The following is a 17,067-nucleotide window of genomic DNA, read 5'->3' as shown; positions in this document are numbered from 1 at the left end:
TTTGGATTTAAATAGACCACAGTGCTGATGTTTTCCAGAGCAGACTGACACTATTTGACTGTTTACAATTATAAGCTTCCTGCAGTTTGCTAAAAGCTTGGTTTCAGAAAGCACTGGTTTCTGTTCGTGCCCTCAAATGTCTCCTCACACCACGGTGAAGAGTTCCTGCATTTCTGTTTATAAAGTGAATCCTAAACAGAGTTTTTATGAACCTGTTGACCCACAAAACAAGAGACCCCATTGGCTCTATTTAAAAAAAAAATAGAGAACAGGCCTGTAAAGTATTTCTAAAAAACTCATACAGTAGTTTTCTTCACCCTGCTGCTCTCCTGCCTCGTCGTCATACAGGAGAGAAATTCTGACCCAAACAAAAACTGTTCAGACTTATAAAGTCACGTATAAACGTAGCTGTCGGCACTCAGGTAAAATCTCTGAAAAGCACACATAATCTTAAGAAATAGTTTCTCACAGATGTCCTTCAATAAAACCCGGTGGGGTTTGTTCTTGTTTGTCTCCTGCTTTTATTGAAAGTTTTATGAAAATTCCTGGCAGCACCCCCCCCCCCCCCCCCCCCCCCAAGACTTTTATGAAAGTCACTGTAGAAGTGTGTTCTGGAGAAGCTTCTAACCTTGCATAACGATAATACCATAATGTGGCTACATTCATGGCTGTATTTGTAGTTTGTTAAAGAAGATGACACTTAACCATTTTAGCTTTGCCGCAGAAGATAAAATGTCCCATACAGGCTGATTGTTTTTGATCATACCAAAAAAATAACAAGTAAAATCTTTTTTATGTCAGAACCAATTTACTTCAAATATTTCCTCCTGTCCTAATGTGATTAGGCTCTTTTCATTTTTACAATTTCCTTTAATTCTCTTCTAATTTACAACTTCAAGAACAACATTGAAATATGGTGACGAAATCCTGACTTATGGTACTTACTGTTTTAAGTGTTTGCTTTAGTTTTTCTTACAAACTCAGAAGGGTGTGATGTCTCATACTTGCTGCCTTTTTACTACAAGCTGTCACATGTCGCATAGCAAGGTCAAATGAATTTATATTTCTGGTGAGGAATTTGACATCAACAGCTTGAAGTTATGAACTTAAATATCTTAGGCTGGTGCAGGTATAAATGTAAATAACTTGTGGGTCACATAATGATCCTTTACTTTCCTCTAAAGGCCAGGTCTGGCATGAATAAGTCACAAATGGTGTCTGAAATAGCTTATACTGTATTAACATAAAGAATGAACAAACAGCAGTGTTTTGCCATTAAAAACACAGATGAGCCTCTTAGACACTGTTTAGCTTTAAATACTTTTCTGACCAATTTCATGGACAAAACATGCCTTAAAGCACTGCATTAAATTGATAATCTAGCATCCTGACTAATCAGTGGTTGGAAGTGTGTGCGACATTAAAAAAAAACAACCCTCCACAAATAGACAACACATCTATTTTGTGCCTCTCCTCACTCAACTCAGTACTTTGATTTGTACAATTTTCACAAACTGGACAGGTTTATGGTTTTAATTCAGTGAAAGAGGCTTTCATATGACATCCAACCCTGGAATGGTCAGATTTTCTGCAAAAAAAGAGGAAACTTTCTGGTGAGAATCACAAAAACAAGGAAATTCAGTGAAACTCAAGTAAACATTAACCACCCAGACAAAGGTAACTGATGGAAAGATAAGACAGAAAGGAACGATAATGTTTACAAAGTTTGCACATCCACAAAGTTGGATGTCTTAAGAAAACAAAGAAAGGGAAGATTGCGGATGCTGCTTCCTTGTGGGAAGGAAATAGACTAGTCACATACCACACAAAGGTTTATTAACTTCACGGTATGAGCAAAATCTCTACTAATCTGCAGGGCTCAAGCTTGAAATGAGTTCTGTCGTAACAGGAACACGGACAATGCAGTGGGTCTGGGTTCAACTTGGACCCATTTCAACAGACAGAGTTACTCAGATATTTGGTATTTGAGCCAAAGTTGTAGCATCAACAACCGGTCAGTAATAAGAGTTTCTATTGAGCAACAAAACAGACCAAATATGCCTCTTATTTAAATAATATTTAAAAGTACACAATAACAATAACATATGTTTAAAACCAAAATGTTTAAACAAGAATTCACCTAGATGCTTGACAAGTGCCTGGAATGAGATATTTTTTGGTCCATCCGGTTTGACCTGTGACTTTCATTCAGTTATTCTTTTTTTAGATTTATAAGTCTTTGAACACACCATCACAACACACAATTTGTACTTGCAGTAGCATCCTTGGTGTGCATTTTATTACTGCATGAGGAAGATTTATTCATATTTCCAAGTTGTTTTAAAACACAGAGTTTTTGTCCAATAGTTTGGCTTTACTTCTATTGTCTGTTTGGGATTTTATAGGCGTGAGAGTTTTTACCTAAATTAAACTTATCACACTGTCAGTAAGGTGACACTGCTGTAAACCCTGTGCTTTCACTCATTGCAGCTTTTAGACAAATGAATGTGTGCTTTGCCCATTTGTTATAAAGATGATTTATACTGGTCTCTTCATTAACACAACCTCTGCTTTGTGTCCTTTTTGCAGCAAATAACTTTCCCGTTGATACTGAGCGTTGGTGCAGCTGTGATTGGATCCCTGCAGTTCGGATACAACACAGGTGTCATCAATGCCCCACAAAAGGTGAGTCAGACACTCGATTTTTGATGTTCATCTTTTACCTTCAGGAGAACTGGTTCAATTTTAGAAGACTGAAACAAACCAGAACATCCTAAATAACCATTAATCACCGACAACCAATAGAAACGAGCTCTGCACTAAGACAATCTTTAAAAGTTTTAAGACTTGTTAAAGAGGGAATAGCTCTGGTTGTTCACTGTTGCTTGACTGGAGATCTGGACAGACATGAAAAGGTTTGGGTTAGGAAAGGAGATAAAAATAGTTCTTTCTGTCCTCGTACATCCAAGGACATTTGTTGCAACAGCAAAAGAAAGCATCTACGCCCAAAAATGGTTATCTCCTGTGTGCTGGGGAATGGCAGTAAGATTTGGTATAAAAAAAATAAATAAATAAAAAGATTTGTAAGAGGAAGATAGTCATCTATCCTCTTAACAAATGAAGTGTCACAGTTTGTAGAGATTGCGCCCAGCAATGCAGACAAATATGAAGAACTCGAAGAAAAAAATCCGCCCCTGAGATTTATTTATTAATAAATCCTGCCATGGAAGCAACAAGAAGACAAAATAACAAAGCTCGAGGGGACACCAAGGAGAACCAGACATGGCATAAATCATAAACAATCCCAGACTGCAGGTATGGTGAAGACTGGGAGACCAATGGGAGAGTGGAAACACCTGGGCAGAATGACAGGTGTAAGTGAGTAAAGCAGAACAGGGATTAAAGGCTGGCTATGGAAAAGTACTGAGAATAGCTGGAAACAAAGTGAGGCAATGAAGCAAACTGAACACACAAAAAACACAGAAACTAAACAATGTTACGAAATAAACATGCAATTAAACCCCAAACAGAAAAATAAACACTGAAACAAACAAATCATGATGAGAAGATCATCAAAATAATAGTTTTATGTCCCGAGAGGAATGTCTACTGTCTGCTTTAGGTTTTTTTACTAGACAAATACAGGGATCAAAAACTAATTTCCTGAGAAATTTCTATATTTTATTATATTTTTATTAACTCCACGTTGGTCCAAACACACCTTACAGCTACACAGATATGCATCTCAACATCTCTTACTGTTGGCAGACATTTCAAACTTTTTTTAACCCCTTTTAACATCTGCAGACCTTTGTGTGCTGAACACCGTTACAGTGATGTTCACACCTGTTTGTTGTGTAAACAATCTATACCTAATATAAAGCGCTTACCCTCACCAAACTGCTAAAACTATTCTGGACTTTGAATTAAAGCAACTTTCAGCATCTGCTTGTAAAAAATCAAGACTTACAAGGTTGACCACTGTCATGTTTGAATCTAAGCCTGATTTTTAAACAGCTTTTTAAAACAGGAATTTTCTGAAAGTTCTTACAAATAAGATCTGTCAGCTAGAATGGTCATTTTCAAAGCTTTGTGAGGCTGAAAAGATGTGTAATCACGCCAGAACTCCCTCAGGTTTACAGCCATGTGTTTGATCCTGATTCTGATGATTCAGCATTAAATAAAATGACAGACTGCTCCTACATTTTATCATTGTCTATTTAAATTTATGAATAAAAAAAAAGTTCAAAAATAATCTGATTTCTTAGTTTAACCTGGCATATTGTTTTATTTTTCAACATATACCCAAGTAAAAAAAATGTTTGTAAAACTTTGTTTTGATATCTAGGCTTGAGTTCACCAGACTGTCAGAATGGAGCTTTACCGATCATCTAAGGAGCACAGCTCTACATCTGTGACCTACACACTTCACTTTACGTACAATGAGATGTATGTATAGCATACAAAGATAGTTTTTTCTTAAGAGTAATACAGTTGCATACACTACATATTTTCTGCTCAATGGGCTGCACAAGCTTGTCTTTAAACTTAGACGTTGAGTTCTTTCTAAGGTTGTGAACTCTGGAGTTTTTTTTAAATAGATGTTATGTCTTAGTGGACTAGTGTAAACCTGCCTTCTTGACTTGTGTTCAACTCAGGTCTGAGCAATGCTACATGTTCTTGCAAAATAATAGTTTTCCAGCAATCTGAAGGTGTTAATACAAAATGCCCATTCAGCTTTAATTAAACAACCAAACTAGTGTAGCAACTGCAGTTAGATTATCACCCAAATGTTTTTCCTTCCTGTGTTTGTGATAAAGGCAGCAGTGATGCTCCTGCTGCTGCTGGTGGTATGGGCCTTGTACTGCGTCTCTGATTAGATACACTCCTCCAATGGCCTTGTTCTGACCTTCCTGTCTTGTTCTTCTCCCATTGCATCTACGTCTGATCTGCTTCTCAAAATATGCTTAAGGCTCTCATCTGATATCTGTGAAGAGTATTGTCTTCAGTGCAACTGTTCAATGTGGCTCCAAAGATTATTTCACTTGTAACATTTTAAGAGCTTCTGGGGGATTTGGTAGCTCGGTGGTCAGTGCCACAGTCTCGTAATCCTGAAGCTTCAGTTTTGAGCCCAGGTTGCGTCAGGAAGGGCGTCCAGCTTAAAAAAAAAACCAACAAAAAATGATTGCCATTTTTTTTGTTGTGCAAGTTCATTTGCTGTGTGGACCCTTGCAGAATGAACAATGGCAGCATTTAAAAAATATATTTGCACCTGAACACCACTCACCTTCAAAAAATGATCACCTGCCAGCTCCATCAAGCAGCTGGGAGCATGAGTCAGCAACTTTTTTCATGATTTCAGAGTGGCGCTGTCTGTGTAGAGAGAACACTGAACAACTGTGCTACTTATCAGGGTCTATGCAGGGCTTTATCTTCAAATCAGAGTCAGTAAAACCATGCATTGTCTACATATTCCTATTATATCAAATTTAAAATAACAATGTAAAAAAATAAGGGAATACCAAGTAAGTACTCTTTTGTCAAACTTTTCAGCACTGAACAGCGATGTAGCAAATTATAAAACTTAAACTACCTACATATTAAACCGCTGCATGTTAGGTGATTGTGGGTCCCAGATAAGCACAAAATACTTTAACTAAAATAATAAATATCAGCCAAATGTACTATATATGAGTAAACACCTAAAGTTTTATTTAGGAGAAACTCCTAACTACAGCAAAAAGTCCTCAGCTGACCCTAATGTCTCATGTTGTTTGTTTACATCTAAGTCAGAACCTCTAAATAAAGCCTGCTTTAAAGGGTAAATGCTACAGGATGAAGGTCACGGGTACGGTGTAGTGTACGATAGCATACTTGTGATATCACCAAGTGAGGTCTTGTGAGTGTAAGCTGATAGTGAATGTGATCCAGGCTCTGTGGTCACAGTGTCAGAGTATTACTCCACATGTTCCCCTCCACCAAAGGAAAGCCCTTGACAAGTAATAGGCACACTATTTAACTTCTTCATCTGGACATAGCTGAGGTTTTAATACTCCTTCTTTCACTGAGCTCCAGTACATAACTATCTCTGGTATGAGGTTCAGTGCCAGGAGTTATAAAACACCGAGTCACGTGACCAAACTGTTGCACACATGAGGGTTGAGGTCCTGTGAGGTAGCAGACTGCGTCACAAACTGTCTGTCTCATGAGAGGTGTGACTGTGACGAACGCCTAAACGGACGTAGGCGTTTGCTGCATATGGGCGTGTTTGCCAACACTGATAGAGGTGGGGGGAGGGGTGGAAACTTGACAGTTACGGTGACTGGTAAACTTCCTGGTTTATTCAGGAAGTAGCGGTGAGCTTAGAGGCAGTGCTGCCTTTGGCTCTGCCAACCTAGTGTGGAAAAGAGATAAATAAAAACATAAAGCATACAATCAGATTCTGAAGTCCCTCTGATGATCATATCTCAGCTATAAGGATGACTTTTTGTTTCAGTTTGTGGCTCTAACATTGTAATCTATCGTCCATTGGTCATCATTTATGTGCACTTGTACAATAAAACCAAACGTGTCTGGTTCTTTGGGCAGACTATTGAGAAATTCATCAATGAGACATGGCAAGAGCGTTACATGGAGTCCATCACCAAAGAATCACTCAGAGTCATCTGGTCCATCTCTGTCTCCATCTTCCCTGTGGGCGGCATCTTTGGCTCGTTCTCTGTTGGACTCTTTGTCAACCGCCTGGGAAGGTGAAATAATAAACAAAATCTATTTTTGAATAATACAAAAAATAGCCCAGTGGTCCAGTTTTGATCTTTAAATAAAAGTTGTAAATGTAAGCTTATGCTTTTTTCTAACGTCTTCAGGAAGTACTCGATGCTCGCAGTCAACATCCTGGCCTTCATCGCAGCTGCTTTGATGGGGTTTTCAAAGATGGCCAGTTCCTGGGAAATGTTAATCATTGGTCGTTTTGTGATTGGCTTTTACTCTGGGCTGTCCACGGGTTTTGTACCCTTGTATGTGGGTGAGGTCTCTCCAACATCCCTGCGAGGTGCCCTGGGAACACTGCACCAGCTGGGCATCGTTGTTGGTATCCTCATCGCACAGGTTTGTGATCACAACATGTACTGGTCTCTGCATAAACACAGGGATTCTCCTGTGCAGCTGCTTCATCATGTCTGCTTATTTTATAGGTGTTTGGATTGGAGGTGATCATGGGAAACGACAGTCTGTGGCCGCTTCTCTTGGGCTTCACCTTCATCCCTGCTGTAATACAGTGTGTCCTGCTGCCACTTTGCCCAGAGAGTCCCCGTTTCCTGCTTATCAACAGGAACGAGGAGAATAAGGCCAAAACAAGTAGGTTAAGAAAAGTTACTGGGCTTTAATTTGTTATTAAATATAATTTTTCTGTGTTTGCAGCAAAGTCACATTTCATGATTTAAACAAGAACAAAAAAAATAAGATCAAGTGTTTCATCATCATCATGATCCACTTTCTGATGTGTTTTAGTTCTGAAGAAGCTCCGAGGAACCACAGATGTCAGCGCTGACATGCAGGAGATGAAGGAGGAGAGCCGGCAGATGATGAGGGAGAAAAAAGTGACCATTCTGGAGCTTTTCCGTTCGCCGCTGTACCGCCAACCCCTCCTCATCGCTGTCATGCTGCAGCTCTCCCAGCAGCTGTCTGGAATCAACGCTGTGAGTGGATAATAAACCATTAATATTTAATGAAACCATTAAAAGAGCAACTTGTATACATTTATTTTGATTGGAATTACACCAGACATAATAGAAGACATCTTGAACGTGCAGATTTGTGAGTTGTGTTTTTGTTTTGCTGTTCAGGTGTTTTACTACTCCACACGTATCTTTGAGAAAGCCGGAGTGGAGCAGCCGGTCTACGCCACTATTGGAACAGGCGTTGTAAACACAGCGTTTACTGTTGTTTCTGTAAGTACAGCACTACAGATCACTAATCTTTATTGTAAAGATAAGAAAAGTGTAAAAACAAAATAAAAAGCACCACAAAATAAAACAATTTTAATCTTTAGAGCCCAAAAGGTAAATGTAAAGTAGCTAATTATGCATTTGTTTATTTTATTCACTGTACTGCACTCAAAAATACTTCAGGTATAATTTTTACTCTCACTATTCTACTTGCATAAATCATTTACCTGAAAGAGCCATATTGTTGCATGAAAGTCATGTCTGTGTTTTTGGTAAATATTAATTTGTTAAGATATTTATGATACCAGACATGTTATCAAAGCTGTAATTATGGATAACTCGGTTTTCTTATCTTCTGTCTTCAGCTGTTTGTCATAGAGCGTGCAGGACGCAGGTCTTTGCACCTCCTCGGGCTGCTGGGAATGGCTGGCTCTGCCATTCTCCTGACCATTGCTTTAGCTCTGTTGGTAGGTATAAAAAAAAATATGAGTTACATGTTGGACTCATATGCTAGATCCATTCTCCCATCTTTGTTGTCTTGTCTCTCCATAGGAGCAACTGAAATGGATGTCCTACCTGAGCATTGTGGCCATTTTTTCCTTCGTTGCGTTCTTTGAGATCGGACCGGGTCCCATCCCCTGGTTCATTGTGGCGGAGCTGTTCTCTCAGGGTCCCAGGCCTTCTGCCATTGCTGTGGCTGGTTTCTCTAACTGGACTGCCACCTTTTTAGTGGGAATGAGCTTCCAGTATGTCGAGGTGAGTGGTGTACAATTTGAACCACGTCTGAAGAAGAGTCTGAGAAACTTTTTGATTATTATTTATTTACAAAAAAAGGGACAAAGGACATTAATAAATATATATTCTGGAAATCTAGATTTAATCACCTAACATGAGCTCTCAAGAGCTCGCAAATAAAACTAATGTATAAAAAGTAAATAAAAAGATGTAGAATGTTTCCTCATAATCAAATCATCTGAATAGTTTTTAAATTAACATTCATATTAAATAACTTCTAAAGCTCAAGCATAAGAGTATAAACAGTTCATTAATATTAAGTTTGAGTAAAAAAATGAAAAAAGTCAGAGCATGAGATCACATTTAGTTGTGCACAAGCTCATTTTCCTGATGGTTTTGCCCCATTGTGTTTTCTCAGGAGCTGTGTGGTTCCTATGTGTTCGTCATCTTCATCGTGATGCTGCTCATATTCTTCCTCTTCACCTACTTCAAAGTGCCAGAGACCAAGGGCCGGACATTTGATGATATCGCTTCCGGCTTCCGCCAGGCGGCCGTGATGGGAGGAGAGAAACACTCACCGGAGGAGCTCAACAGCCTGGGGGCCGATTCTCAGCTCTGAGAAGCTGTTAGTAATTTTTTTTTTTGACAAACTCTTGCAGGCTGAGGGCGACCCGGACAGGTGCGCTCCATAGAATCCGACGGATTCACTGTAGAACAATTTTCACCCTGTCGCCACATTTCAGGCGTTTTCGTCAACGTGACAACTTCTGCTGCTTCTCTCTTTAATGTGCACAGAAGAACTCAAACGAGGTGAAAATAGTCGGGGAAGGTTTTCAATATTTAAAGATATTTTCTAAGAAGGTGTAGCTGCGTCTGTAACAACCCAACAGCTTTTTTTATTGCCTCTAGTTTACTCATAGATGCTCTGTTCTTTTGTTCTGTTACTGTAGAGTGAGTTAGTTACCTGCTTAAAGATGCTGCAGCTGTCCTAATTCGTTCACTGGGCAAAAGCATCTGATTTTTTTACTGACCAAACTGTAATAATCAGTTTAGACTCTAGCACTGTTGATGTTCTTCGGTCTGTCCACCTGATGGCGCTCTTCCTTAAGAAAAGGTGGTCACACTCCCATTAGAAATGTTACTGAGAAACTGTGTGGAGAAGAAATGAATGTTCTCAGTGAAATGTTCCGCATGAACAGAGCGTTACTTATTTTACTCCTTTTGCTTTACTTGTGTTTGATATTTAATGACTTTCCTTAGCTGAAATGTCCTTTATGATATAATATATATTTGGTAACCCTATCAAAATAGTAAATAGAGAAGCTAATTTTTGATTCTTGGATTTTTACACAATTGTTGTTTTTATTTTGAACTTGTTGACCCGGTGTCTGCCTATCAGTGCCTACGGTTACAAACATGGCAGTGAAATGTAATTTATAAATCATCCATTTATTGAATCGTGACACGTGTACTCACTCACAATCAGCTGCCATAAAACCAAAAATCAAACTCAGAAAGTGAAAGTGAAGTTGCACGTTTAGGAGTCCACCTCAGCCTTTGGCTCTCATCACTGGGGGTTTCAGGTCAGACCAGCCTGATCCACGAGCTGGAAGATCCATCTCTTTAAGTATTTCAGTGCTGAGACTTCCTGTGGAGACTTTAAAGCCTGCTGCGGCGGCTTGAGAGCTGCCTGGATCTTTCCTTTCAGCTACGAGCTGCACGCTGCTCCTCTGAGACAAACACGAAGAGGACAGAGAGATAATGCGGACCAAAATGAATGAAGTCCTTGTCATCTTTAGAGTGGTTGCTGCCAGCCGTGGTTCAAGCTTTTACTCAAACAGTGGTGTGAGCGTTGTTTTGAGGTTTCTCTCTCCTAGTTCTATGTTCTGTACAGATGTGGAGGGGAGACAAAACACTGCCTCGATGCACAAGTTGCCGTCTGTTGCTGCTGTATCTCTTGTCACCTGTGCCTTCTTTTTAAAGTACATTGAGGAAAGGGTGGCACGGTGGCTCAGTTGAAGAGCTGTTGCCTCTCAGTGAGAGTATCAAATCCCGGCCGGGGGCTTTTCTGGGTGAAGTTTGCATGTTCTCTCCGTGCTTGCGTGGGTTTCCTCCCACATACCAAAAACATGCATGTTAGTCTGATTGGTAACTCTAAATTGTCCCTAGCTGTGAGTGAGAGATGTGTCCCTGTGATGGACTGGAGACCTGTCCAACCCCGCCTCTCACACAGTAGCTGCTGGATATGAGCACCAGTGACCCCCTTGACTCGAAAAGGAAGAAGCGGGTAAAGATGATGGATGTTTGAGGACATTTACCTTTTTAGCAGCACTTTATTATTCCCAGAGAGACGCTGAGGTTGAATACATTGTTTTTTTACTCACAGTGTGGAAACTTTGTCACTACACAGAGACTGAAGTACTGCTGATGGAATACTGAATGTTTTTTTTAAAGACAGATAAGTCTGGATTGTGCTTTTGTCCCTATATGTTATAGTCTACACACACTGCGCACACTCACAGTAACTATTGTAATATTCTGAGTTGGATAAAAACATACATTTATTCTACCCGTAGTGAGCCTTTGTAATCATTCCAGGGTTGCCTTTCCGTTATTGTATATAATAGATCTCTTAAAGTGCAGGATTTGTTGTTTGCAAACTTTCATTTATCATCACCAGCAAAAATTACACAATAGCCACAAAATATACACTTCCCATCACAGACTGATCTGATTTATATCCTAAACTGTATTTATGTACATGCTGGTGAAGATTGTCAGTCATCCAGGACATGATGAATTCAGAAAGTGTTCAATACAAAAACAACTGGACTTTATTTGTAACAGAAGACTTTTCGCTCTTCATCCGAGGAGCTTTCTCAATTCAATGAGCAGTGAGTGAGAGATTCAGGTTGTAAGGCAAGACACACATATGTAGATTTGACAAGTCACACCTCATGGAGGAGTGACTTGTCAAATCTACATATGTGTGTGTGTCTTATCTCACTCAGCCTTATAACCTGAATCTCTCACTGCTCATTTAATTGAGAAAGCTCCTCAGATGAGGAGCGAAAAGTCTTCTGTTACAAATAAAGTCCAGTTGTTTTTGTATTGAACACTTTTTGAATTTATTTATGTACATGTTTTCACAAAGCGGTTTTTATCTAACCTGCCACGTCTCCAGCACAGCTGTTTTAATACACCAGATAATGGAACATAAAACCCACCTAAAGTCAAATAAGTCATTACCTTTAACTTGTTGTTTTTTATTAAGTTATTACTATTGTAGAGCGGTCATTCAGAGTTGTTCTGTTTCTTTCTGATTTAATGCCTGTTTAGTGTGGCTTTACAATACTGTAAAAGATTTTGACATGATTCTACATGTAAAGATTTAGTTTTATTTTAGTGCACAAATCATATTTTATTACTTGTTATAAAAAAAAAGGTTTGTGTTTGCTGTTGGAGTGTAACTGACTGAGGTGGTCCAACTTGTAAATGGTTTTATTGGCTAAATAAAAAGAATCACACCAACAGATCGTTGTGTTTTGTGTTTGTTGGGGAGTTTTGGTTGTATTACTTCATAAAAAAGTATTTGGGGTTGGCTAATACACGCCCAACTTTGACTTTTGTTATTGTCAGCTGCCAGAAGACAAAGAAGAATGGCTAAAACTCAGCCCGTTTTAGATTTTGAGCTAAAAACAGACTGGGCGTGATATCACATGGCTTGATTTTTAAGGTTTCACCAAAACGACTCCCAACTCTTTTTTTTTTCTCTCCCTCCAGATAACTTTTTAAAACACTGGATGCTGTTGGCAAAAATAAAAATAGCAACAACAACCAAAACCTTTTGTCCCGTTTGTTTTGAAATGGTCAAATTTCTAAATCAATTTTCCACCTTTTCAGTTTTTAAAGTGACAATTGTGATGTTTTAATGTCACTTTAGCTGTGGCCTTCTGTTCGTACTGCAGCCTCACTGCTGTTTGCTCACATCAGATGGATTAAAAAAAAAGACTTTATTTATTAAGTGTTAAGTTTTAACAAATACTAGAGGGCCACTATCAAGGTCAAGGTTCTTTATTGTCATTCGCATCGCATGTGGTACATAAGGTGGAACAAAATTTTGTACACAGGGTCCCAATTACAGTATATCCAACAAAAGTATAAATTGTAAAAGAAAAACAGTAATAAGATCTAAGATATGAACTATGCTAAACTAAGAATATGCTAAACACAGGCTGAAGGTTCTGGCTGGTAATTCTGGCTCAGCTTTGGACTGGCTCACTTCATACCTATCTCACAGAAATCTCTGCAACAAAACGGACAGTTTATCCTCTGACTACACCCCCTTAACTTGTGGGGTGCCACAAGGCTCAGTTCTGGGTCCACTTTTGTTTTCCTTTTATATTATCCCACTTGCCGGCATTATTCAGTCCTTTTCTGATATTTCCTATCACATTTATGCTGATGACATTCAATTGTATTTTTTGTTTAGACCACACCAGCTGGACAAGTTGGCCATCCTTGCCCAATGCTTGTCCCATATCAGTGACTTGCTCGCCAGTAACTTCTTGGTTTTAAACACCAGTAAGACGGAGACTTTGATTACTGCTCCCAGTCACCTTCATCCAAATATCAATCAGAAAATTGCTTATTTTTGGCCATTAGCCAAATCAGAAGTAAAAACATCTAGGAGTCACATTTGACTCATCAGTAGGCTTTGAGTTACACATTACAGCTATTCCTCGTTCTTGTGTTTTTCTCTCTGTTCTTCAGTGAAGACAGATATGTCTCCCTGTGCTTCGTACCCCCCCCCCCCCCCCCCTGCACTTCCCTGCTTGCACTCTTTCGTCCTGTGAATCCTTAAAAAGCCTCTTTGTTTTTTGCATACCTCCTAATTCGAAGGATCAGCTGGTCTCTCAACAAAATTGATCAACTTCTCCCAACTTCTCCCTCAACGGAAACAAATTGGATTCATGATGACAACTGTTTTTTTTTTTTTTGCTGTTTGGCTGGTGAGTTCTGGATTGTCTACAAATTTGTGTGGCTGTGTCGAAGCTCGGCAGCACTCAGACTGAATTATGTGCAGCTGTGTCAGAGAGCTGGAGCAGCTGTTATCAGGACTGTGAACTCTCTATTCTAGCAGCACACATGAAGGTGGGATTAATCTTGGAGAAGTTGTGAACTCGACTTTTGGCATAAAGGATCAATTCAGCTGTTTGGAGTTTCCATCAGAGGAATACATACCAGCGAGACTTTAAAAGGCAGAAACAGCAATTCACGAGTTCTGCCTGACCCAAACTGTGGCCTTGATGGCGGACTTATCTCAACTCCTCCTGGCATGTTTAGAAAAAAAACAGAGATGCTTTGTCTGTCTTTTCACCACTCCCTTCCCCAAGGTCGTGGACATGTGACAGAACCTCAACCGAGCTGATGATGAACAACACCTCTTATCTGGACAGTGGCGGGGGGGGGGGGGGGGGGTGGGGGGAGGGGGGTGGGGTGTGTGTGTTGCTCTGGACTATGCAACGACTTTCCCTTAAAAAGTCAATGTCCTCACCGGCCTATATGTACATGTATCTTGTCTGTTTATGTTGCTTTGCTGTGGTAGTTTTTATTTTTTTTTAAACCTCAGATCGTGCCCTGTCTAGGACACGGTGTGAGAGATCTTTTTTTTAATACCGTCTCTTCTCATACTTTCAAGCAAAATATTATTTTGAATAAGAATAAGAGGCTGCGCTTTCATAGTAGCAGCTTTTTGCACTCCGCCCATCTTTCGGACGACTGTACGTACATGTTCTCGTTGTATCTCGGTGCAATGATAATAAAGTTTATTCTGATTCTGATTGTTTCTTTCATATAAGAAACATTTCTAAAATACAACCTATGGTCTCTAGAGTTGACCTAGAGAAAATTATTCACACTTTTGTATCATTGCATTTGGACTATTGTAATGCCCTTTTTACCTGGACAAGTCTTCTCTTTCACATCTGCAAGCAATACAGAATGCAGCTGCCAGACTTCTCAACAAATCCAGCAAATACTGTCACATCACCCCGGCTCTACAATATCTTTACTACTGGCTCCTGGTGGAGTTTAGAATCTGTTTTAAAGTTCTTGTGCTGACGTACTGAGCTTAAAATTCCCAGGCTCCTGTGTATCTTTGTCAGCTTTTAACCAAATACTTTGCTGCTCGTGGCCTTCGTTCTCAGACACAGAATCTTGTCGATGTTCCTTGTATCCAGCTGAAAACTAAAGGGGACAGGGCCTTTCAGTCAGTGGCCCCAAGGCTGTGGAACAGTTTACCCCTACAGCTTATCATTTTGCTGACTCTGTAGAGGTTTTTAAAAAAGCAACACTTATTCTCCCACGCTTTTATGTCATTATTTTATTGTGCTTCTTGAAGTTCTTATGCTTGTTTTATTCTTTGTATATTTTAGCGTTGATATTATTGTACAGCGCTTTGTGATTTTTTTGTCGGTGATAAGCGCTCTAAATACATTTATTTACTTACTTACTTACACTTAGTGTAAAAACAGTAAAACGCAGAACAACAGCATGTTTAAGATGTTTCTCTGCTTTGACACACCTGATCTGAATGAATGAGTGATTTGTCAGGTTTCTGCAGAAGCTGAAGACCTGCTAAAGAGCAAGAAATCAGCTAAAACTGCAGGATAGTGGCCCTCTAGTACAAGGATTGGGCACCAATGGCCTACGCTAATTTGCAAACTACGGCCACAGATGGGCCTTGGAAACATAAAAAAAGTATACAATACAGTTTAAGAATAATAAAACGTTACATTTACACTAAGTCAATGCATAAAATAATAACGCCAGGAAAACGGTGGCAGGTATTCATGACTGAAATGCTTCCAGAGAAAACTGCATTCATTCCACACGTACAGAAAAATCAGCTTGTTCCAAGGATGGGTCAGTCACAAAGATACGACTAGCTCTGTATGACAGACATTGTTTAAAAAGTAGCTCTAATGTGTTCATTTTATTTTTATAGTCAGATAAATCAGTTTGGTAAATGGACTGTACTTATATAGCGCCTTTCTATCTTATTTCAAGATACTCAAAGCGTTTTATGCTGGTGAAGATTCTCAGTCATCCAGGACATGATGAATTCAAAAAGCGTTCAATACAAAAACAACTGGACTTTATTTGTAACAGAAGACGTTTTGCTCCTCATCCGAGGAGCTTTCTCAATTCAAAGAGCAGAGAGTGAGAGATTCAGGTTATAAGGCCGAGTGAGATAAGACACACACACATATGTAGATTGGCAATTCACACCTAAACAACCTTAACAGTAAGAGTCTTTTGTTCCTCTAATTCACAGACGAGGCCCCTCTGTTTCCATCAGGTGTGAAAACCGGCTGGGAATCTGTTTTAAAGTTGCATTATAGGTCTTTGAAAGTGGAAATCTGAGGCCTCCTCCTCTGTTAAGAGACGGCTTTTCTCTTTTTACATAAATTGCTTCCTTCACCCCCCCCTCAAACCATCTGTGTTCTCGGTCCAAAATATGCACATTTTGGTCCTCAAAAGAGTGTCCCTTATCTGTGAGGTGGAGGTGAACAGCTGAATTTTGGCCAGAGGAGGTGGCTCTCCTGTGTTGAGCCATGCGTCTGTGAAGAGGCTGTTTAGTTTCTCCAATGTAGAGGTCTGGACAGTCCTCGCTGCACTGGACCGCATACACTACACCACTCTGTTTGTGTATGGGTGTTTTGTCTTTAGGGTGGACCAGCCTCTGTCTGAGAGTCCTGCTGGGTTTGAAATGTACTGGGATCTTGTGTTTGTTGAAGATCCTTCTGAATTTCTCTGATACTCCAGCAACATAAGGGATGACAATGATTTTACGTCTGCTGTTCTCCTTTTTCAGTTTATTGGTGTGTTTTGTAGATTTCCTCACTGACTTGACAAAAGCCCAGTTAGGATATCCACTTGTTTGACGAGCTTCTTGAATGTGTTTCTGTTCCTTTTCCTTACCTTCTGTCTTCGTGGGGACGCATTCGGCCCGATGTTGTAAAGTTCTGATGACAGAGAGTTTGTGTTCCAGTGGATGGTGGGAGTCAAACAGAAGATACTGGTCTGTGTGGGTTGGTTTTCTGTAAACTTCAATGTTGAGGCTGTCCTCTCTCTCCATCTGAACCAAACAGTCCAAAAAAGGCAGTTTGTTGTCGTTTGCATCCTCTCTGGTGAACTTGATGTTGTTATCGGCCGAGTTAATGTGTCTGGTGAACGCTTCTATTTCCTTAGCTTGGATTTTGACCCAGGTGTCATCCACATAACGGAACCAATGGCTTGGCGTTGTTCCCTCATAGGAGTTTAGGGCTCTCTGTTCCACTTCCTCCATGTAGAGATTGGCAACAATGGGTGACACTGGAGA

The 17,067-nt window shown here is 39.7% G+C and overlaps 1 protein-coding gene across 1 annotated transcript in view; it reads left to right on the top strand.

Annotated features, from left to right (window-relative positions):
• The window catches only part of slc2a1b (solute carrier family 2 member 1b), a 17,410-nt gene extending 6,692 nt beyond the window's left edge, over positions 1-10,718 (top strand). Inside the window, exons 2-10 of the mRNA XM_037678696.1 lie at positions 2,590-2,685; positions 6,589-6,749; positions 6,867-7,107; positions 7,194-7,356; positions 7,510-7,697; positions 7,845-7,949; positions 8,312-8,413; positions 8,499-8,702; positions 9,100-10,718. Coding sequence (XP_037534624.1) covers positions 2,590-2,685; positions 6,589-6,749; positions 6,867-7,107; positions 7,194-7,356; positions 7,510-7,697; positions 7,845-7,949; positions 8,312-8,413; positions 8,499-8,702; positions 9,100-9,300 — 1,461 coding nt within the window. The 3' untranslated portion in view covers positions 9,301-10,718. The remainder of the gene's footprint in view (positions 1-2,589; positions 2,686-6,588; positions 6,750-6,866; positions 7,108-7,193; positions 7,357-7,509; positions 7,698-7,844; positions 7,950-8,311; positions 8,414-8,498; positions 8,703-9,099) is intronic.
• Positions 10,719-17,067: the final 6,349 nt, after the last annotated feature.

Source organism: Nematolebias whitei, chromosome 7 (genome assembly GCF_014905685.2).
Source record: "Nematolebias whitei isolate Nwh7 chromosome 7, NemWhi1, whole genome shotgun sequence".
Taxonomy (NCBI): domain Eukaryota; kingdom Metazoa; phylum Chordata; class Actinopteri; order Cyprinodontiformes; family Rivulidae; genus Nematolebias; species Nematolebias whitei.
Note: the sequence above shows the minus strand (reverse complement) of the source record. Positions and strands in the feature narration are given on the sequence as shown.